Below are 23,352 nucleotides of genomic sequence, written 5' to 3' on the forward strand. Positions count from 1 at the left end.
TGATGTTTGAGAATTCCCTGTTTGCCCTTCCAGATGAGTTACAACAAGGCTACGGTATATATCTATAATATCTCTCGATAAACATTTAACACTTAGTGACTATATATGTAATAGAATCATTATAACAGAAAATATTTAACAAATTAACCCTCTATAATTAATAGTGACACTACCGGTAGATTAGAAAATAGACTTCACAGGTTTCCATGGTAACTGGAAATATAACTTAAATAGTAAATAACTATGTATAATGAACTGATATGCATGCAGATTAAGTTAATGCTTTAGTACAGCTGTGATAGGTTTAGATGTTGCCTGTCCAAAGATCAGTTATGCTAGTGATTATTGTGTGAACTTCATCAAAACAACGCTGTCTTTCTCTCTGTCTGTAGACATAACGGTCAACCAACTACTACTCCAAAACTACTGAAGGGATTCCAATGAAACTTGGTAGCAATAGTCCTTATACAGTGTAGATGTATAAAATCTATATTGGAATAAGATACATAGATTTATACCCCTATGGTTCAAATGATAAAAGACTACACCTAAACTACTGAAGGAATATCGATGAAACTTTGTGGCAATATCCCCTATACAGTGAAAATGCATCAGAGAGGGGTGGGGCCTCTTGAACAACAGTTCTAATTAACATGTACATCTGCAATAACTTGTTTATTTTTATTGATAATGAAACATTGATCAGCACTGGATTTAATATTTTCTGTGATAATCTGTCAAAATTCATCATATCACTATAATTATACATGTTTCTACAAAGACAAAAACAAAACAATTTCAGTATTTTAGTATTGATTACAGACCAAACTGTGGTCTCCAACATGTATTCCCTGCATGCTTGAAGTTAATGAAATATTTTCCCTTTGGAATGTCTAAAAAGGATGATGGGGTACAATACCGCTTTATTTCCTTATCTCACCGCCTCAGATACAGCAATGGAATGTCAGCATGTTAAACCCAGCTGTAGGAGGTTTTAACACGTTTATATTAGGTGCATGTTTAAACATTCAATGAAAGATGGAACTTAAGGTCGGAACTCAAGGTCAACCTTTAGTACAGAGAATAGTTAGCTTAATCACTCAAATTCAAAACTTAAAATACATATTTTATTTCATTTTTAATTTTCAGTTCTACTAAAAATCATAAATAACTCATTACAAAATGAAATATATAAGCTATAAAATGCCATAAATCTGCATATAGTGATATAAATTGTTTCAATTTTATCTGATGAAGCTGCCAATGCTTTCAATAGGATGCAGCATGTTCAGTAACAAAGATTTGAAATCTATGTATGTGTACCCCATAAAGAAGCAATGAACTCTACTGTTCATTTTGTAGATTATTCCATTTAGTTAGTATGGGTGATACAGATTTAAACTGCAGATGGAATGTTGCTACGTACTACCACCTTGAAATTATCAATGTAGCACCTGCATGTTGGAGATTTTAGTGTGAAGCATGCGGAGCCCTGCAACACATGCACAATGTTGTTATGATGGTGGTATACTTCAACATGTGTTTGTCAGTTCCATCACTCTAAGTTAACATTCCAATATAAGATTTAAATCATTTAACAAGAAACTGTAGTTAAAGTGTTTATGCTTTATCAATTAAATCTGTAAGGTATCTGTTTCTGAGTTGATATTCCATATTGCCTTGAGAAACCATGTGTAACATAATTTATGATTACGTATATAGGCTTACTTTGGTCAGAGTTCTGTTAACCAACCAGCAATTTACTGTCGTGAATTTCGCGATCCAAATGTGAAAATTTATCTCAGCGAACTTACATCTACATTTAGAAAATATTTATAGAAAATTCATTTTTTTTTATCCACAAATCCTTGCCAACTTGTTTAGAAATGGAAATCATGAAATTTAATGGCCACGAAAGAAAGTTTGTTTACCGTATAGATAATATCATTTAATTTAATGATGAAGATGATTTTTACAGAGAATCAAAACAACAAAGGTATTCATTATAGAATTAAGACATTGTTTTATTTGCTAATTGCAGAAAATTTTCATTGAAATGTTGCTATGATAATCTCAAAATATAATTGACAGGGCTATTTATATCAAGTGGAATTTAAAAAATAAATTAATAAATATGAATAAATAAACTCATGAATTCCATGCCTATTAGCTGACAGTATATGGAATGAGGGTCTGGGCCTGATAGATATCTGTAAACAACATTTGGTATTCATGACTTCTGAAATTAAACTTCAGAATTTAACAGTCTTTAGTTAATTTCATGTTTGTGTTCAAAATCTAAAATTCTTCAAATGCAGTGGCAGCCTGCCATAAAACTTTGCACGTGAAACCATGTTTACTGTTAGTAAAAACATGTTAAATGAGGAACTACTGAATGCCAAAATTATCTTAGCTAAACAAGATTATAACCGACATCATTCATCAGCCAAATGCAAATTACACCTCATATTAGCCTGGTTTTAGTTTCAATATGTAAGCTTTATTAATCAATTAGTTGCATTGCTGATCACTTACAGATTCAATCATTTTCTGTGAGCAGCCATATTTCTAGACAACAATCAGTAACCGAGATCAAACATGGCCGCACATTTTTTGACTTTCTGAAAATGAAATAAAAATCTGAAGCTAAAGCCAAATTTTATTACCATAGGTATCAATTAAACATCCTATAATTTCCAAGAACAAAATATTTTAAATTTTATATTTAAATAAGATTATGTATTGATGTTAATTGGTGATTGTAGAACAGGGTTTATAAAACCTTACCATTTATTTGTGTCTTTGTTTTGAGGTTGATGTCTATCCTTTGTTACCAATCTATAATTTTTTTTTTGTCGTTTTCAGCTCCGTTCTTTATCAAACATCTTCCTCATTCCATTGATGTTATGGAAGGAATGGACGTCCAGCTCGACTGCATCGTCGAGGGCGACGTCACCATGGTCAAGTACAAACGTGCTGAGGCCAAGGTTGTTACCGAACATTTCCAGTCGGGAGACTTTGAAGGAACATACCACGACGTTCCAATGGCCGCCATTCCTACGATGAGTATGCCTGGGGCTGAAGGAGGAGCGGGATCTCGTCCCAGACTCAACATTCCCGAACCCGGCGCGAAACGTGCACCAAGATTTGTAGAAGAAATGGAAGATGGAACCATTGTCACCGGTAGCATAGCAACCATGTCTGTTGTTGTAGACGCTGTCCCAGCAGCTGAAGTTACCTGGTTCAAAGACAACAAGAAAATTAGAAACACTGGTACGTGTGTAGAAAAATTCTACATGTCTCAAGGTCTAAAGAAAAATCATTTATCAATAAAACAAAATGTATACAAAATCTTGGAGGAAAACTTTCTCCACAATTCTATGACATTCTGGTGAAAATCAAAATCTTTGAATTTCTAGTATTACATATCAAAATATTTGAACATGGCCAGTGACGTGAACAAATGTTGCCTCGTAGTGATTTTAATTGTTAAAAACTTTTGCCAAAGACATATGTGCACATTATTCAAGGGAAATAACTCCTGTTTTCTATTGATAGTAATATGAATTAAAACTTTCTGGCAGGACTATTTACCTTTTGACTGTTTTTAGACCACTACGAGACCTACTTTGAGGACGGTGCTCACAACCTCGAGATCTTCGACACAATCACCTCGGACTCTGGCGTGTACCGATGTGTGGCCCGTAACGAGATGGGCTCCGCGGAATGTCAGTGTAAACTTGGTGTTAAAGGTAACTACAGCAACCGTAGTCATAGCAACATAGTATATAGTTACTAGGTCATGGCAGAGTAACCATGGCAACAATATATCTATAGTAACTAATCATATCAATAGAAAAACAGAATGTAACAACTATGACAACTCATCATTATATATCTAAAAATAACTAATACATAGTCTTCTCTTCTTACCGTAGTCATAGCAACAGTAGCCAAACAATTCTGATATATCTCTGATGACAACTAGATATATGCCTCCATAGCAACCAGTCTTATCTCTATAGTAACATTTATATACCTAATTAGATGTTTAAGGGTAGATCAGTACATTGGTACAGAATTATCTTTATAACCTGCATTGTCTCCTAGACTATCCTAGATATGGTTTATATAGCATGGGGGTGGGTACCAAAGTCATAGTACATTTTAGTGAATGTGACTTTAGCATGAGACTATGTAAGACAGGAGGTCAGTGATTTTAGCTCTGTGTATGCAGGTTTTTATTTAGCATGTCTGTATATTCCAACAGTGAGAGGTGGCGCGGGTGAGGAGTCCTTCAGCACGCCTTCCAATGGTACGCATGGATTAGAGTACACTCTAGTTTGACAACTTGTTTCTCTTTTTAAAAAATGTTTCAATTTTAGTAAAAAAAAAACAATAATAAAAATGATGATGTTTTAGATTTTGTATTGAGTAGTAAACTGTACAATACTGAAATATTTATTTGTTTTAGTAAATTTGTACAATTGAGATAGTCCATGCTATGTTACCTGAACTTATGAACTGTCAGAAAATCAAGTGACATCTAGAACTTACATTGGTAATCAGTTTCTGGGTAGATGTAAATATCACTGAAATATTAATGTGATACCAACACCATACTTTGGGTGTAATTGAGTTGTGTTGTAACTTTATCCACAATGTGTCTGTTTTCTGTAGTAGAATTGTAACCATGCTAAGTATATGCTATTCGATTTGTTGTGTTTCATGTATTTTTATCAGAAAAATCAGATATGTTATAAAAAAAATCATCAGAGCATCTTCAGACAAAAGATTTCATTTTCTTTTTGCAAGTAATTTGCCAGAGATACAGAATGGCTAAATATGTCATTAAGCTTCAAATTGAAATTGATGTTTTTAAAATTACAGAAGAAGAAGATTCTGAAGTGAAGGATGCTGGTCCAAGGTAACTAAAGCAACAGTCTTATTTCATTTTAAGACAGCGATTAAAATTATCAAAAGAGAAATATTGTACCTTTTATTAAGTAATTATTGAAATATTGAATGTGCAATTTCCATGGTATTGTTTCATAAATGAATTGGAAATGTTTTTCTTTCATCTTTACCAATGCTAATTATTTTCTAGGAAATTCCCACCTCGATTTGTCGTTGAACTTGAGCCAGAAATAATGGTTGCCATTGGTGAAGATGTGAAACTTGTTTGTATAATTGACGATGCCCTGGAAAGGGTACACTGGGAAAAAGACGGTAAAAAGGTAGGTCGTCTTGGAAACCAGTTTACAGGTCTAATTATAGAGACTTAGAGCAGTTGGAGTTTACAATAATGTTTATTTGTTTGCATTACACAACCATACTTGTAAATTGTACCTAATCATCAAAATATTTCCAAAATAATCAAGTTGTAATTCATTAATTTACAATCTTTACTGATGGAGTAGAATTGAAACCATTCAAATTTTTGAAGGATAAAAATGGAAGAACATTGACAGCTATCAAAGATTTCAACACTAGTAAGATTTTGATGAAGAAAAATCTGATGTAGCTGTAAATTCTTATTTGATTGTTCAACATATATACATATTTCTAAAAACCTAAACAAATCATATCATTTTTTGTAGATGTCTGAGGACTCCCGAACTAAGATCGTACAAGAAGCTGACGGTACCCAACAACTAGACCTGTCTAAAGCCATACCGACAGACGATGGAATTTACTCCTGTGTCGCCAAGACAACCGGGGGAGAAACCGTGACGACCGAGACCAAACTCTGTGTGACAGGTAAGCAGACGTCATCAGAAAATTAATCTTCTTTATGCTGATTATTTCTCATTTTGTTTTCTAATGATACATTATTTAGGATGATTATGTGTTGACCTAATTAGCTCTCTGACCTATATTTAGGGTGATTATGTGTTGACCTAATTAGCTCTCTGACCTATATTTAGGTTGATTATGTGTTGACCTAATTAGCTCTCTGACCTATATTCATTGTTTAATGATAACCATGTAATGAACCTAGGATTTTTTACATAAAAAATCTATACATTAGCAAAGAGAAATCTTACATTTTGAAAATTTGAGATTCCAGCTAAATTAATTACATTGTAAAGAATTGATTTTACATATACAGTATAATTCATTATGATAAAAATCAGTACAATTTATTTCTCATATAATTTTCAGATGAAAAATTCCAGTCCACTGCTGTCGGGTAAGTTTAACAAGACTTTTTGATAAAGTACAACATGTCATTTTCAATAGTTTAAAATTATTTACATCCAACAAATCTACAGTACGTCAGATTAGAAGGTTATCATTTGGTTTCATTCACTTTACATACTTTGTTAGTTCTGTAAATTTTGTGTCAGATTGGACAGGTTCTATTGAGGACCATTTCAGTGTACAGATTTTGTTGTATTTGTCAATTGAAGGTTTCTTGAACTTCTGTACATTGTAGTTTGTAAGTTTGTGTCAGATTGGACAGTTTCCTATTGAAACCATTTCAGTGTACAGATTTTGTTAGTTTTGTAAAGTTTGTGTCAGATTGGACAGGTTTCCTATTGAGAACCATTTCAGTGTACAGATTTTGTTAGTTTTGTAAAGTTTGTGTTCAGATTGGACAGGTTTCCTATTGAGAACCATTTCAGTGTACAGATTTTTGTTAGTTTTGTAAAGTTTGTGTCAGATTGGACAGGTTTCCTATTAAGGACCATTTCAGTGTACAGATTTTGTTAGTTTTGTAAAGTTTGTGTCAGATTGGACAGGTTTCCTATTGAGAACCATTTCAGTGTACAGATTTTGTTAGTTTTGTAAAGTTTGTGTCAGATTGGACAGGTTTCCTATTGAGAACCATTTCAGTGTACAGATTTTGTTAGTTTTGTAAAGTTTGTGTCAGATTGGACAGGTTTCCTATTGAGAACCATTTCAGTGTACAGACTTTGTTAGTTTTGTAAAGTTTGTGTCAGATTGGACAGGTTTCCTATTGAGAACCATTTCAGTGTACAGATTTTGTTAGTTCTGTAAAGTTTGTGTCAGATTGGACAGGTTTCCTATTGAGAGAACCATTTCAGTGTACAGATTTTGTTAGTTTTGTAAAGTTTGTGTCAGATTGGACAGGTTTCCTATTGAGAACCATTTCAGTGTACAGATTTTGTTAGTTCTGTAAAGTTTGTGTCAGATTGGACAGGTTTCCTATTGAGGACCATTTCAGTGTACAGATTTTGTTAGTTTTGTAAAGTTTGTGTCAGATTGGACAGGTTTCCTATTGAGAACCATTTTCAGTGTACAGACTTTGTTAGTTCTGTAAAGTTTGTGTCAGATTGGACAGGTTTCCTATTGAGGACCATTTCAGTGTACAGATTTTGTTAGTTCTGTAAAGTTTGTGTCAGATTGGACAGGTTTCCTATTGAGGACCATTTCAGTGTACAGACTTTGTTAGTTCTGTAAAGTTTGTGTCAGATTGGACAGGTTTCCTATTGAGAATCATTTCAGTGTACAGACTTTGTTAGTTCTGTAAAGTTTGTGTCAGATTGGACAGGTTTCCTATTGAGAATCATTTCAGTTTACAGACTTTGTTAGTTCTGTAAAGTTTGTGTCAGATTGGACAGATTTCCTATTGAGGACCATTTCAGTGTACAGACTTTGTTAGTTCTGTAAAGTTTGTGTCAGATTGGACAGGTTTCCTATTGAGGACCATTTCAGTGTACAGACTTTGTTAGTTTTGTTGATGTCAGATTACAAAGGTTGTCTTTAATGACCATTACAGTCACAGACTTTGTTTTTGTTTATGATTATATGTAAATATGTAAATTTTGTGTCTGATTAGACAGGTTTCCTATTTAGGACTTTGTTGGTTTACGAGAGTTTTTTTTTATGTAGTGAGGAGACCAAACCAAAGTTTACGAAACAGCTCAAAGACGTGTACTGTAAAGACGGGGAGGAAGTGACCTTGGAATGTCAGGTCACCGGACTGCCCCGCCCACAAATGACCTGGCACAAGGACAAACACGAAATCCTCGACAGCCAGGTAAGGTCTTAATTAATAGCTTGCCTGTCTGGTGGTAAGAAAGTTGTTAGTGATTTACCTGTCCTGTGACGATAAGCTCATGAAAAGTCGTTAATAACGACAAAGTTACATTTATAGAAGATATTAATTACTTTTTTGCAGACATTGCAATTTCTGTTAATAATCATAATTTTTTTCTAATTCAAACAAATAAAAATCATGAGAGTTAAATCTAATAAGATTTGTTATTGGTTTTCGTAATGGTTTTGTATATGTTTTATGCCTCTGCATTGAAATTTGCAATGAAAGCTATATATCCATCATATTCTGTCTGATTCTGATTTTTGTACATAAGGGAGGAAATTATGAACATCTTCTACAGATATACAGATTTAGATGAACTTATATTCCATGAAATGTTGAAATGTGTTATTTTTCTATGATACTGATTTATGTCTTTGATTTAACAGGACTTTCAGATTAGCACCATCGGAAACAAGTGCCGACTGACCATCGCTGAGGTTTTCCCTGAAGACGAGGGCCGTTACATCTGTAAGGCCATTAACTCGCTAGGGGAAGCAACTGCGTCCTGCCAACTCCTGGTGGAAGGTAGGCGCTAAAGCTATATCATAACACACCATTATATATAGCTCGCCGTCATTTCACTTGCGCTTGTAACCATGGCAACATCCCAATGTTATCATGATGACGCTCATAAAACAAACAAAATGTGAGCAAAAGCACATTGCAGTCCTTGCTAAAAATTGTCCATGAAAAATAAATGATTGTACATTTAGTCTTACTGGATATGCACAGTAATAATTTCACATAAAATGCATGATTGTCCATATATTATAACAGATAATTTTATTATCCATTAAACTATTAACAAAAGTATTTACAAATATTGTAGCAATATTTATTTATAGGTTTTTAAATAGGTTGTGATATTTATTTTATAATTTATAATCACATTTATATAAAGCTTACAACTTAAAGTTGCAAAAGTGATCTCGATGTATATTTGAATAATCTTATAAATCCGCTTAGAAATCCATTCACGCTAATTTCTTTGTTTATTTTCTGTTTTCGATTAAACATTAACTTGAACAGAATAAATCTGTAGTTTATGTAATGAATGTAACAAATTGTGCCTTATTGATTGTAAATTGTAGATATTTTACACTAGAAGAAAGTTATATATGATTAAGGTTTCATTTATCTCCTTGTTAATTTTTGTAGTTTAAATATTAAAGCATGTCAATATGTTCATTGACTGAGTGAAGATGTAGTCATATGATAATGTTTGATTTTATAAAATATCATTTTAACTGAAGTACAGTCTGCATTGTATAGATTTGATCATGATGACTTTAGTCTTTAACTCCACATAGACAAATCTACTGTAGGATTAAAATGTAGATTGGTAAAAAGTTACTAAAATCTTACCATCACTAAAGCTCTTCAATATTATTTTTTTTCCAACTTTAAACTTTCCTTTAAAATCATTTCTTCGGTAGCAGTAAATCTAACCCATTCTGTTATCAATAATTTCAACTTTCTAAGAATATTTAACTTTTCCTATAAATATTAATTCCTTTCTCCTAAAAAACCTTTTTACCTCTTAATCTGTTTAATATAAAAGTTTTGAACTCTTAACTAAATAATCTTTCTCGATCTGCTTCACTCAGTATTACAACCTTGACCTTTGGTAGGATACCTTTGTCTGTATTTGTCACTGCGACACTCTGTCATTCCTTTTTTGTCCGTTTTCCTCCTCAGACACTCTTTCCTATGACTCTGCTTCCATGTCATCATCAACCTATAGTCGTGGTAAGACAAATCTCATCTCTAGCACATAACGGGGGCAAAATAGAGTTATCTCCCTCTGTTGTCATAGTTATTGATGTTCATGTTGTATTGACAAGGAGATGTAAGGGAGGTAACTCTACAAGACTTGTCCCTAAAGCACTCACTCTACACAAATCCCTGTTGGTGATTGTCCAACATTATATCTCACAAGCACGATTCAAAAGTGTCATTTTATGTCTAGATGAATTTAATCTGATTTAATTTATTTTAGAAATTACTTTTATTTTTTCAATTATTTTTGTGTTCAAATTGATTTTATAGATACTTTGTGTCTACATCATCTATTCTATATATCTCTCTATGTGATTTCAGTATCCCTTAGGTAAAACGTGTAAAAACTGTGATGTTGTGGTAAAACATGCAATTTATAAAAGTATTATAGAGATATCTCTGTTGTCATGTGTCGCCACGGTAACAATAAATCTCCATCGTATCATGGCAATAAACATCAAACGTGTTGGACACTTAAACAAGGGATTTCTGTACAAGGCCACACAAACTATTACGGATGATGACGTTTAACATGTTTAATTCTTGGTAATGTCATTTTTCATTTGCATAAAAAGGCAACAAATGGCATGGTCAAAGTCAATATTGTTTTGTTTGATCAGTGCAAAAGAATATTCCTATACACACTTTATACAACGTGAATTTTTACAGATTATCCTAAAAGCAAACATTTAATTTGTGTGGCCTTAACCAACATTTTTTTTATATATAAAGTATATATCATAGACTAGAAACATTATTCATAGCACGATTAATGTTAGACAATAAAGATAATAACAAGAAACATTTGGTGTCTACTTATACTGCACTGTCGTTGTCTGTCGTTGTCTGTCGTTGTCTGTTGTCACCATTGTTGTTTATTTGTTTATTTATTATTTTATTTTACAAATGTACATGTTGGTGATATTCATATCGAGACCTTGATGGCAGAATACCAAGGTTCTCAATATTTTTTTTTTTTTTTTCGGAAGATGAATTTTATTATTATGATGCATGTTTAGATCATGATTATATCTATTTATAAAATAATTCAAATGTACATGAGATTTATTTTTATACACATTGCAAAAATTTCATGAGAATCAGAAATATAAATAACCCACCATTTCCTGTGGATGTATACGCCCCTGATAGGGACATGATTGAGCGGAATTCCTGGTATGATAAAGTTAGACATGGATCACTTTTTACCAGGAAATAAATTTAAAATGTGCATCCCATTATTATACATATCATTGAAATATGACATGCACATTTTATTACTTGTCAGAGATATAAAATGCAGTTATATACAAGAGCTACTCATGTTTTAGATAACGTGTATATTATAAGTGATTCAGATGATGTGGTATGAGATACACTGCCTCTGATGACGACAATATGAATGTTGATAACAAAAAATACAGTTATCAGGGCGTTTTACAAACACCCCTGTGGTGTCAAAATCTTAAAACAAACATTTCACTGACCCTGATGTACCCTATGTTGATATTACAAGTGGCAATGCATCTAAAACAAACACTGATGTGACCTTGTGGTTGGGCGCTGTACAGTATAATTGTGTACCCTAACTATTACATTGACATGATAAAGTCTGAATTCCAGACTGGTATCAAAGTGTGTAATCTTCAACATTTTATATCGCTGATTTAAGATTTCACAAATGACAAAATCGGTGAACTGTCCCGATTTGTTACGTGACAATTAGTCCCTCGCTATACGATCTGTCCGGTCGAGGATTTTAATGTGGGTATAAATTTCAGCACTGATTAAAACAAGAAAAGAATCGTTTAAATATCTAGTTAAATGTATATATTTAAAATAAGACCCATCGAGGAGTTCAGATGTAATCTTATAGAAATTTAAATATTACTGTTATTTTATGTAGGTAGGTTTTTCAATTTTGCATGTTATGATTTTATTTTAAATAAAATTTACAGAAATTGGAACTTTTTATTCTGTTGTGTTGTTGTTTTGTGTTATTCCCCTTTATGGGCCTCATTTGTTTATTTGTAAACAAATTTATGAGCCTTAGGTCCAAACATTGCCCACCACAAGATTTGTATAAACTCATTGAGATAAACGGTATCTCCCACCACCTGCCCTTCAGTAGGATTTAATTCCTAGAGATTCCTATCATATGGGCCGAATTTAAACTGTAAATTAAATTATTAGAGTTTGATGGTAATGATATGGAGCAGAGCTATGCAGCTCAAAGGCATCACGTTGAATTAGTGTTCGCTTTCATGTACTGAAAAATTGAAATATTGAAATATCGGTCAACAGGCGTCATCAGATACCCACGTAATCAGTCTACACTACTTTAGACACTGGGTTTCCGAGGGTGGCCAACAGCTTGCAATTCATAGAACTTTCTAAATCTATTCTCAGAAAGAAATTTAATTTATACTGAAAGTCAGGAAATCAAGAGAATGTATCCATGTTACTAAGAAAACAGAAAAGATAAGAACTCTTCTTCATTAGAGAAATAAAAAGGTACTGGAATGTGTTTTGCCTTAGATATAGAGGAAGGGTGATGAGCAGGGCACTTAATCAATGTACATGCTCCAAGGTGTCAGAATGAAGCCAAACTCTGACAGCTCAACTGATAACAAAACTCCAGTTCTCTTCACTAGATAGGACCAGTACTTTTAAGTTTGAGGCTGTAAGTGTATTAATTGAGGTGGTCCATGGCTATATCTATATTTATCATAGAATTTCGGTCACAATGTCTGTGTTCAGGGACAGAATTTATCAATAAAGGAAGGAAGGAAGTGAAAAGGATGTGTTGAGGCAAATACACACCAAGGATGAAGGTGTTTATGGAAACTTTAAGGATGTGTACGTGTTATGTGGTTTGCCAAGATTTCCCATGTATATTTATTTATTTGCATCATAGACTTGTATCAAATTAAGGAAATCATTTTTTTTAGTCATTCAAAAATCAACTACAATATAGTAAGGAATTGTCATCAATTCTGAGAAGAAATCATGCAAATCAAACCATGATATAGCTTTCTTCTTCTTCCTGTTTCTCCGGACTTTCTTGACATAGATTACCTGGAGTGCAAACCTTGCTGTATATAAAAGCACTTTATTCCTATTGCATTATTTAATGTAACAATTTTCAGCAAAAAGGACCATAATTTTCTCATGTATGCCTGTCCATTGACATTAGAGCAATATAGGACATGCCTATTCCAAATGTTTATTATATTTTTCTGCTCCCAGCTAAATTAGATGACAATTTTAGTACATCGTACTGGAGTTGTTGTGACGTTATAAACTAAACTTCGTACACAATGTGTGTATCCAGAGCCAGCTGAGGAAGGCAGGAAATGTTTATTGAATGTCCAGCTGGTCATTCCTACTGGTCAGTGGTCACTCCGGACATGATTCATTGGTCTCACCTGTAGCCATGTAGCTAGTACAATAACACACAGGTAGATAGCTAATTAGTACAGGTATGACAACTAGGCCTACAGGTATGGCCCATTGATAGATAAATGTATGTACTCAAGCATATTTATGACCTGACTTTGCAGGTCGTGAAGCTGTGAATGTGTATCAGGAGAAACATCTGTACAAACATTGTGATGACTCTGGACGGATACCAAGGATAATGTTGATGAACATGAGGATTGATTCCCATACTTTACTAATAACAATGAGATAATTATAGACCTAAATATACATAAATACCATGGCACACTGTACACTGACTGGTGTGTTGGCAAATTGTCAGGGGAGGGGGGATTCTGATGCAGGATTGGGAGAGGCAAGTCACTATAGGACCCATCACAGTCATGGTCACTGTAAGTGTCCATCCTTACACTATGTTCTCTGAGGGAAGAGCTTCTAAGCTATTTTAGGAAATCTTCTTGGCAGGGGCTACAAACCTATTTTTGGAAATCACTTTGGGAGGGGCACTGAGTTGCTATATGGACCTTGGACCGGTCAGAATCATGGTCACTATGTCCTTATAAATCTGTACTCCCAGAGATTATTTCTCAACTATTTTTGGAAATATCCTCGGGAGGGGCTACAGAGCTACTTTAAAAAAAATCACCTGTGGAAGGGTTACATAGCTATAATTGGTATATCTTGGCAGACAGATGTATCATGATTATCAAAAAGGCTTTTTTTCACTTTGGACAGAATTAAAGGTTTTATCATTATCCAAACAAATGATGTGATATCTTATGTCTCAGTAACTTGGCAATAAGAAGAGCACATGTGTCTTGTATGTTGGATAAACAATCAACTAAATTTCTATTCCTATAAAATCAGTTCTTAACAGTCCACGATAGAACACCTCTGTTAAAAGTTCACCTCAGTTGAAAGTTCACCTCTGTTAAAAGTTCATTTCTGTTGAGAAACCAAACACCTCTGAAAGGACCAACATTGTAAATTGACTAAATTTAATTGTAAAATTATCAACTCTGTTACACATTGCTCTCTGTTGAAAAAATACCTCTGGTAAGAGGTCACTCTCTGTTAGGGGTTCATGCCTCTATTAGAGTCACCCCTGCTTTACATCAACCCCTCAGTTCTATAGTAAAGATGTTTACTTAACTCTACCACACCTTGATTAGAGACCATCTCTATTAAGAAACCACTTTTGTTAATACATTGCCTCTGTTAAGTAGCCAACTCAGTAAAGAGACCACCTCTGTGAAGGGAACACCCTTGCTTAGAGACCACTACTATTGCCACACAAAAGTTTAATTCACATTCAAGATAGGAAATTCCTGAAGTAGTAACCTAAACTCCATGTATATTTATATCTGTAATTGGACAATAGTATTGAATGAATGTCATATCTTTATTTAAGGTAGAAAGGCTTTTTCTATGAATTAAGCTATACATCTTGCTGTAATTTTTAAAGTTTCAGATATGTTCAAAGTTCAATAAGAAGTCATAGCATATTGTGTTATAATATGTGTCAAAGACATCATTAATCAAGTCATTTGGCAAATTTCAGACAGGTCCTGATAGGGAAAACCTCCTAAGGCCTTACTCAAACACCTGCAAGGTCGTACCTCAAATTACTTTTATTTGATAAAGAAATACTCTCTGATTAACTTTGTTTACTTTCTACTTTGGCAGGGATTTCATTCTGTTGTGGTGTTGTGGTCATTATAGACTGTCTGGAACTCAATATAAAATTGAATTTGCCTGGGTTTAATTATAACCTTGGAAAGCTGAAAGGCCATGGGGAGGGTTATTTGGACAGGAGTCAGCTACAATAATACCCTTAATAGTTTGACTTTTATTTACTCTTTTTAACAGTGGGAGGAGCTAAACATCACCATAGATCTATTATTTACAACTTATCCTTGACAAACATTCGACCTCCAAACAACCAAAACCTACCAAGTGACTTTGTCACTAAACATACTCTGTCAAATTCATCAATATCTCTGTGTAAATAGGTACTTGGTGATCGTTAGGGACGTTAGTGGTCGTTAGGGACGTTAGTGGTCGTTAGGGACGTTAGTGGTCGTTAAGGTGTCAGCAGTCGTTAGAATCAAACTGGTCACTGCCTACCTGGGGCTTTTGTTACTAAACACACACTTTTAAGATTTATCAATTTTTTGTATAAATAGGTACCTGATGGTCGTCATGGAGACGGAAACCCTATAATTCTCCCTATCCTAAAGTAGTTATATGTACAGTAGATAACCAGATAGACTGATCATTGGGGTCATGCTAAAACCTCAAATTAGTGGTCATGGTGGTCAAGGGGAGGAGATAGTGGTCAGTTTATGTTTGTAATTATAGACCATCTGATGGTCACCTGATGGTCAGTGAGGACTCGGGACATTTCTAGGGATAATACTGTAGGGACATGTTATCAGTTGGCTTATATTGCTGTTAGGGTGATCAGGAGCTTTCTGATAAGATTCAAACATAAATTACAAAATTATAATTACACTTATCTAAACAGCCTTGATAGATTAAAATTAGATAAGCTGACATTGATGAGATCAAGGGAGGACCAAACTAGTTAGAACAATGTCCTGAACTTCCTTCTGTACTACTTCATTATTTGCTGTTGTCCAGTTGACATCCATACTCCCATTACATTAAGATTCCAGAGTTACAGCCAGGTTAGCTCCCCTGAGTGAACATTGTCAACTAGAGCCAGAAAATCACCAAATAGTTTGTATTGCTTTAAAAAGTGAGAAACAGTCCTGGCAGTGCTGTTGTTCTTATACAGTTACCTTTGTTGATATTATAAGAAGCCTTGCTGTTTACTGATTTAGCTCCTAAGGCCAACTACTACATACATGTATGAATCAATCTGAAAGTTACCCAGAGATAATCAGTACAACCAGTTCTTGTGTATTTTGCCCATAGTGAACAACATTATTAAACCATAGATCGTAGTTCACACTACTACAAGGCCTGGAATCAAAGATTGTTTTACCTCCATACATTGTCCTTATTAATTAACTTTCCCCCAGAAGACATGAATTAATATCCCTATACTGTCAACCAGAACAGGATATTTGGACATTCACACAAGTTTATTTGGCAGACAAACAAACATTTGTTATTTTGTTCTTATGAAATGAACATGTAAAATATGATATATCTCTACCTGTGCAGAAACTATGAATGGAAAAATGTACTCTCCGTAGAAAATAAAGTCTGTATTTGTGTAGAACAAGTGATACTAATTCATATCAGCTGGTATCATTTGTTACCCAGGCTAGTGACCACCAAACAGTGGCCTTGACTACCTCTCTCCCCTCCTTAGAATAGTTCCCTTAAACAATCTTAATGACAGACCAATCCATTGCTAGTTTATAGGGGAGATATAAGGCATGGTCAAACCTGCTTTATGATTGTTTTTTTATTTCGAGCTCCAAATGTAATTTATAAAAGACTTTGCCCCAAGATGATATGACAAGTTGGAATCCAGAACAGATGTACACATTAACAAATATTTCTTTCTCCGCTAATAAGGATCACATGTACTGTTAGATGGGAGATTTACATATTTTCTTGATTTTACATTAAAGCTATAAAAATGTTTATGAAATGTGAATAAGGTTTGGAGAATATTTCATATAGCTAACATTCTCTTTGGCTCGAAATTTCTGAGATGTGTTCATGGAAGCCTTTCATCTCTGTGTGAAGTGTATATTGTGACCATTTGTAGCATATTTCTGTCAAATAATGTTTGATTTAATGTGAAATGGTTCTGTCACCTTGACCTAAATCTCCCAACCAACTTTGTACACACACAGATATACACTGACAGATTTAACACGGATAATACTAAAATGGAAGACTCCGACCATGTGAACAAACTCTACAAGGCTGTTGTTATTACAGTTGCTATGATTATTTAGTCCAAATGATTCCAACCGTTGTTGTTGTAAACTGTTCCTTGAAATGTATCTGATACATTGAAATATTTGTAAAAGTTGTCATGTAATATCACCTTACTTAGCTTAATTAGGTTAGACTGCATGGCCACCCAACCCTAAATTGCTGATCAGAATTTGTACTGAATTATCTCCCCCTAGTTTGAAACTAGAATCAGACATGTTGCAAAGAAAACAAATATTGACAAGCCTAATTTTTGTGATTATTTTAATAATCTGAATGCTAATGGCCAATCATAATTAAGCTCAGACCAACAGGAGTTCCCTTAATTACATAGATAAAGGATGATATCATAGCATTGAAAGGGAAAGCTTTCTGGTATAGTTAAAGGCAAAATATCTTTCAAACTTGTGTTTAGAAGGACTTGAGGGATGAACTAGTCTTATGAAATCTGCACTTGATTTGTAAGTGATCTGTAAGTATCAAGGTCTATGTATCAGAACTGGGTGGGCTATACGTTACTTAATGTCTGTAGTACTCTTAATGAATCCACATAGGGCGGAGACAATGTCACAGTATTACTGTATTTGTCACATACCCCAGATTGTGATATTGATCACAAATTTTGATATCTTTATTATAAAAATGACATTAGGCTAGAAGTCTGTCTGTGATATGATTAGCTCATTGGAGACTTGTTTAATCAGCTGAGTGATGTAACTAAGCTAAAATTTCAAATTAAAACTACCTGATCATTTAAAGTACTAAAAAAAATAGAATTTAATTAAGTAATTTGACATTGATAATGATTATGAATGAAAGTTTACGTCACCACAAGACAGCTGTAATCACTTATCATTATCAATGATAAAATCAGAGTCACCTAAATGTTTTATGAGTAATCGGAAGTGTTAATCTGTTTTGAATGGATGTTTAACAAAGCTTGTAATCGTACTAATACAGCGTGAAATGGGGATTAGTTTGGTGACATCACAAACAACAAGTGGGCACGCTCCTAATTTTCTTAACTGGTTTGTCTAGACCTCAGACTTGAGTCCAAACTCATAATCTTTAGGGATCTCAAATATCTCTGTCTCTTTGAGTCGGTCTGGACAAAAAAGATTTTATCTGCAGACAATTACTGGTAGAATACCATAACTATAATTATCCCATCATGCTCATACCTCACTCCGGTTTGGGTGTAGTAGATTCTACCACTCCTTCCAAACATTTCTATGACACTGATCAGGCACAGATTTTCGTGAATGAATTAAAGTTTCTTTAATTTGCTGGTACAACCTTCTCCTTTGATATCCTCTACACTTTCAGAGTAAAAAAATGAGATAAATTGTCCGACATGTACTTTTGGAGATAGACTTAATAAGATATATCGCCTGTCTTTATTAGGGTTGACTCATTGTTAAAAGGTGTGACATTGTCTTTGACCACACTAAAGAGAAAGATTTACCCGTGTAATGAGATCCTGTGAGTTGTGAAATCTTTAATCCACGTTAATGAGTCAATGTTTCCGGTCTTTATAAAGGTGTTCAAACACTTTTGTAAGTCGATATAATAGTGACTTATCATTGTCAATGAATTTCTTGTGAAAAAATCCTTTCTGAAAACATAACATGTGACATCATTACAGATATGTATAAAATGTGTATAGACATATTTTCCCGAACATTCTCTGATCAGTTCTATTTTTTTGTTTTTATTACTTCTGCCTTACTTTGTAACTTTATGTAAGATGAAAGAAGGATTTTTTTTTATAATTAGGCTATCATTGAAATTTTCTCCTACAAAAAAAATGTTCCCCTATATTTTTGGTAACCTGTATGATACTCTGATTTAAGGTTTTTTATGAAAGTAAATTTTGATAAAATACTGTTTAATTTTTCATGTAATCATCCATTTTAATTGAGTTATCTGTTAATTTCAACTTTACATGTTTTATGAGGTAAACATTTTCCTGGCCTGATATTTGGGATTGGTTTTCCTGATAAGACCTCACTGTTTATTAGTCCCATGATGCTGGCTCTAAAATCTCCCAATCACCCACCATTTGTAACTCAGGTGAATCACAAATCAGCTTGATATATTTATCTATATAGATTCATTTTATCTTCTGAATTTAAGAATTCTTATTTTGATTGACATTAACACTCAGTATGCAACTTCTGAAGATGCAGATGTTTTTATCTTTATCTAAAATTCAAATTTGTATGTTATGCGTACAGTAATTTGCCATAAACATAGATCCTGAAAATGTAAACTCCTTAGGCAACTTATGTTGGTTGTTTTTACCAATGATTTAGGGCAGTAATATGTTCTTGGTGGATATTTTAATTACAGACCTACCAGGTTTAGTGATGGAGCCGGTCATTTAGATTAGTCCTGACATTTCCTGCTATCACTAATTAACCAGACTATACACCAGGTGCTCTCCTGGTGGAAACTTGTAGTCATGCATGTTATTATAATAATTCATCTCAGAACATGTGATCACCTGAACAAGAGATAGAGGCCCCTTGATACTTTGTATATTTATTTATTTCTTACTCAGGGTGTATGGCAGGGTACTATTTTAAGTCAAATCATTTTATTGCCATAATTCAATAACTTCCCAAGGCAGATAACTGCTTATTTGTTTTATTCAATAAGGAAAAGAATCTATAACACTTCATATATTTATTTCTTACTCAAGGTGTCAGACAGGATACCAGTTTAAGGCAAATCATGTTACTGTTATTTTATGATTACCCAAGGGAGATAACTGATATTTTTGGTATTACCATGATCAGAAACCATTTTAAAATAAATCATGTTACCATAATTTTTTTTTAATAATTATTTGAAAACAAATAGTTTTGGTTTTCAAAGACAGAAATTATTTTGATGAAATATGCTATTCAATTTGTATTAACTCCGCTTCAATTTCCTGTGAAAAAAACTAGCGAAAATAATTTTCCCTTGTACATAAGTTTTCTTGTAAAATAACGTTACTCCTAGTAGTTGTAGAGGTGACATCAGTCCATTTAATTGAAATGATGTCTGGATTTCACAATTTATAATATCCAATGTACAAGTGTTTTATGGACTCAACATGGACATTGGTAGAATGTATGTATTATGTTCATACATGTATTAATTACAAATATTTAGAAAGAACACTCGGATATGAGCTCATCAAAGTTAACAGACAGCTCTAGTGTTGTAGTACATCACAAACCTCCTTTCTTTTGGCTTTGTGACATCCCTGCACCATTTTGTCACATTGTGTGTCCTCATACCAGATTACATCTACATATTTATGATGTGCTGCTCCATAAATATTTGTTGTATCCTAGTAAAGACCAATGTATACACATACACTTAACTTTGTACAAAGGACAGCGGCCAATAAAATCAGCTAATTGTGCCTTATTAACATTTGGGTACTGAGGCGACAATTAGTTTAAGAGGCTGGTAATTGCTGCCACAAGCCCATATGCTAATACAGACAGAATCAAATTGTTTCCCTTCCCTTTTTGACGTAACCGCAACAGGATAAAATTGGCATGAATTTGATTTTAATGAATATTAAGTAGATGTTCCATGGTTGGCTGCCTCTGCAGGCCAGACAAAAGATATATTAACATTTAGAGGAAGTGCATCAGGTTTTCTTATGTCATACACGGCTTAATATGGAAAAAATATATTACTTAAGGTCACCTGGAGGTCACAGACAGAAATAGGGGCAGATAACTCCAGTGAATATTTGATATTCTCCAATTTCAATATTGGATGTGCGTAGTAGCTTTAGTAAGGTTGACTGGGTGCTCTGAAGTTCTATCTGTAGGTATTTTGATCTAATCTAGATTTAATAATATTGTGGTGAAGAACAAATCAGAGATTTTTGTTGGATCGGGCTGAGATAAACCATATACTGTACAGATGGCTTAAAGCATAGTACAGAAAATAAATGAACCTTATAAAATATAAAACCAGTTGCATACCTCAGTTTATCTATTAATTATGACAAAAATGTAAAAATAAATGAACCTAAATATGTAGCAAAAAAGATACGATGTAAATAGAAACAATCAATCATGTTTGAAAATTAAATTCTATAAGATTTTTTTTTCAAGTTCAATATGTACTATAACTTATATGTTACTGATTAACATGTTGTGCTTTATTTTGAAATTCCAAAATAAGATTTATGAAGATGTGATTTTTCTGTCCCCCCCCCCTCCTACTAAATATACAGCCTGAGCAGCACAGAGGGAAAGCCCTGAGATCCCAAAGTTAAATGTAGTATGAACACATTAGACTCCCAACAAAACCTACTTCAGCTCTCTACACTAAATATATACCATACTCAAAACAAAACACAAAATAAAGCAAATGTTTCGTGTTAGGTCTATTTGGGGGTTTTGTGTGGCAGCTGGTGAATCCTATCCAGCTGAAGGTATACAGAAACAAAGTATGGAGGGAATCGTTTGAAAGTTTAAAAACTTCTCTAACATGCCATCCTAATACCAGCCAACACATGCTGTTCGTCTCTGTAGCATTCTTACACACTAATTGTAGTATGTTTTGTGTCAGCTAATGATTTCTTATGAAATTTAGACAAGCCATTTATTTGAATGAACTTTGGGATTAAGGTAAATTGTGAAAGTTTATTCCCGTGAAATCAATATTTTCCACAATTTTAACCATAAACTACAGTTAGACTCTGAAGTAAAATTAAAATCAAACAAATAATTAACTTCACAATTAATCTGTGATTATAATTGGTTGAAAAAGTGAAAAATTACAGTCTGTTGTTTGCTTCTAAAGTTATGATACAAATATTCAACCAAAAATGTATTAGTTTAATTTTGCTTCTTTAACATTCTGAATTATTGCTTTAACTTATTTAATTTATAATGAAGGCTTAGCACATCTTAACTGTTTCAATCAAAATTGAATCAATTTCATTCTTATCAATATATTTGCATAAAGATTAGAAATTTACCATAGAGTTTTATAATCATCTGTAAGTTATATCCATGATATTACTTATGTAATTATTATGCAGTATGGGTCTCTTAGTACAAAGATAAAGAATAAAAAGATAAGGTAATGTAATCATAAGGTAGCATACCCCCTTAACACAATGTATGATGTAACTCTCCTGGCAGGTTCAGTATTCAATGTTTATAGATATTAACAGCTTGTGTGGTAGGCACTTTTCAGTAAAATGGATAAATTACTTAGAGATAAGTACCTCACATTTAACTGATAAAATACTCAGGGGAGATAATGCCACTCAGGGGAGATAATCCTACTCAGGTATCAAAGACTTATGGATCTAGAGGACCCCCTGGTGTAGCTGTCAAATTAGAATTAACTGTCAATGTGTGGTGATATCATACACAGAATCAATTCGGCATGTATAGGTTAAAAAAGTCAGTCAACCGTAAAATGAAAATAGTGGCATTTGAAAGTGAAGATCTTATCTAAACAATGTGATATTACTTCTACAAAGTGGGTATTAGCTTTGTACTTTACTGAGGTCTGTGTTGAATCCTGATAACTATCGTTTTCTTCTGTCTGGTATATATATAATCTGTAACGTCCAAGTCCCTAAGTATAAAAAATTTAAGGCTATTGAGAAATGAAATTAGTAAGTTTTGTGCTTTTATGATCAAAATTTTGTGCTTATTTTAAACTTCAAATGTTCAAAAAAGTACAAATGTCAAACACAAAATATTTTGTAACTGGAATTGAACTTTAAAATTGCACAAAATTGATTATCTGTTCTTTGAAAATGTTAGCTCTCTGTTTTATATGCAGTTGACATGTTATGTTTCCCTCAGGAATGTCGTCTTCTAGCAAAAATATTGTTACAAGAAAAAAAAATCAAAAGGTTCTCTATCATAACAGCTTTCTTTTCTTGATTAACTTTTCTTTTCATTTTAGATTTAAAAAATTGAATTTAAAAAATGACTTTAAATGACCTTTAGATTCTTTAGATTTTTTTGTCTTCTGATATCATATGGAAAAAATGTTCAAAGATTTATGTTAGCAATTTTCATGTGTCTGACTCTCACAAAAAAGAAGATAATGAAATACTGTATAGATTTTTTATCCCAATTCTGACACATTACAATGTC

At 33.3% G+C, this 23,352-nt stretch overlaps 1 protein-coding gene across 9 annotated transcripts in view; it reads left to right on the forward strand.

Annotated features, from left to right (window-relative positions):
• LOC138310942 (myosin light chain kinase, smooth muscle-like) overlaps positions 1–23,352 on the forward strand; it is a 145,363-nt gene that overhangs the window by 20,594 nt on the left and 101,417 nt on the right. For 6 of the 9 annotated variants that reach the window (XM_069252302.1, XM_069252307.1, XM_069252308.1 and 3 more), the window contains 11 exons: positions 34–54; positions 2,866–3,273; positions 3,612–3,752; positions 4,271–4,315; positions 4,891–4,927; positions 5,108–5,237; positions 5,601–5,760; positions 6,166–6,193; positions 7,861–8,008; positions 8,458–8,596; positions 9,770–9,820. In XM_069252302.1, coding sequence (XP_069108403.1) covers positions 34–54; positions 2,866–3,273; positions 3,612–3,752; positions 4,271–4,315; positions 4,891–4,927; positions 5,108–5,237; positions 5,601–5,760; positions 6,166–6,193; positions 7,861–8,008; positions 8,458–8,596; positions 9,770–9,820 — 1,308 coding nt within the window. The remainder of the gene's footprint in view (positions 1–33; positions 55–2,865; positions 3,274–3,611; positions 3,753–4,270; positions 4,316–4,890; positions 4,928–5,107; positions 5,238–5,600; positions 5,761–6,165; positions 6,194–7,860; positions 8,009–8,457; positions 8,597–9,769; positions 9,821–23,352) is intronic. The other 3 variants (XM_069252306.1, XM_069252305.1, XM_069252303.1) reach the window with 3 other exon arrangements.

Source organism: Argopecten irradians, chromosome 16 (assembly GCF_041381155.1).
Source record: "Argopecten irradians isolate NY chromosome 16, Ai_NY, whole genome shotgun sequence".
Taxonomy (NCBI): domain Eukaryota; kingdom Metazoa; phylum Mollusca; class Bivalvia; order Pectinida; family Pectinidae; genus Argopecten; species Argopecten irradians.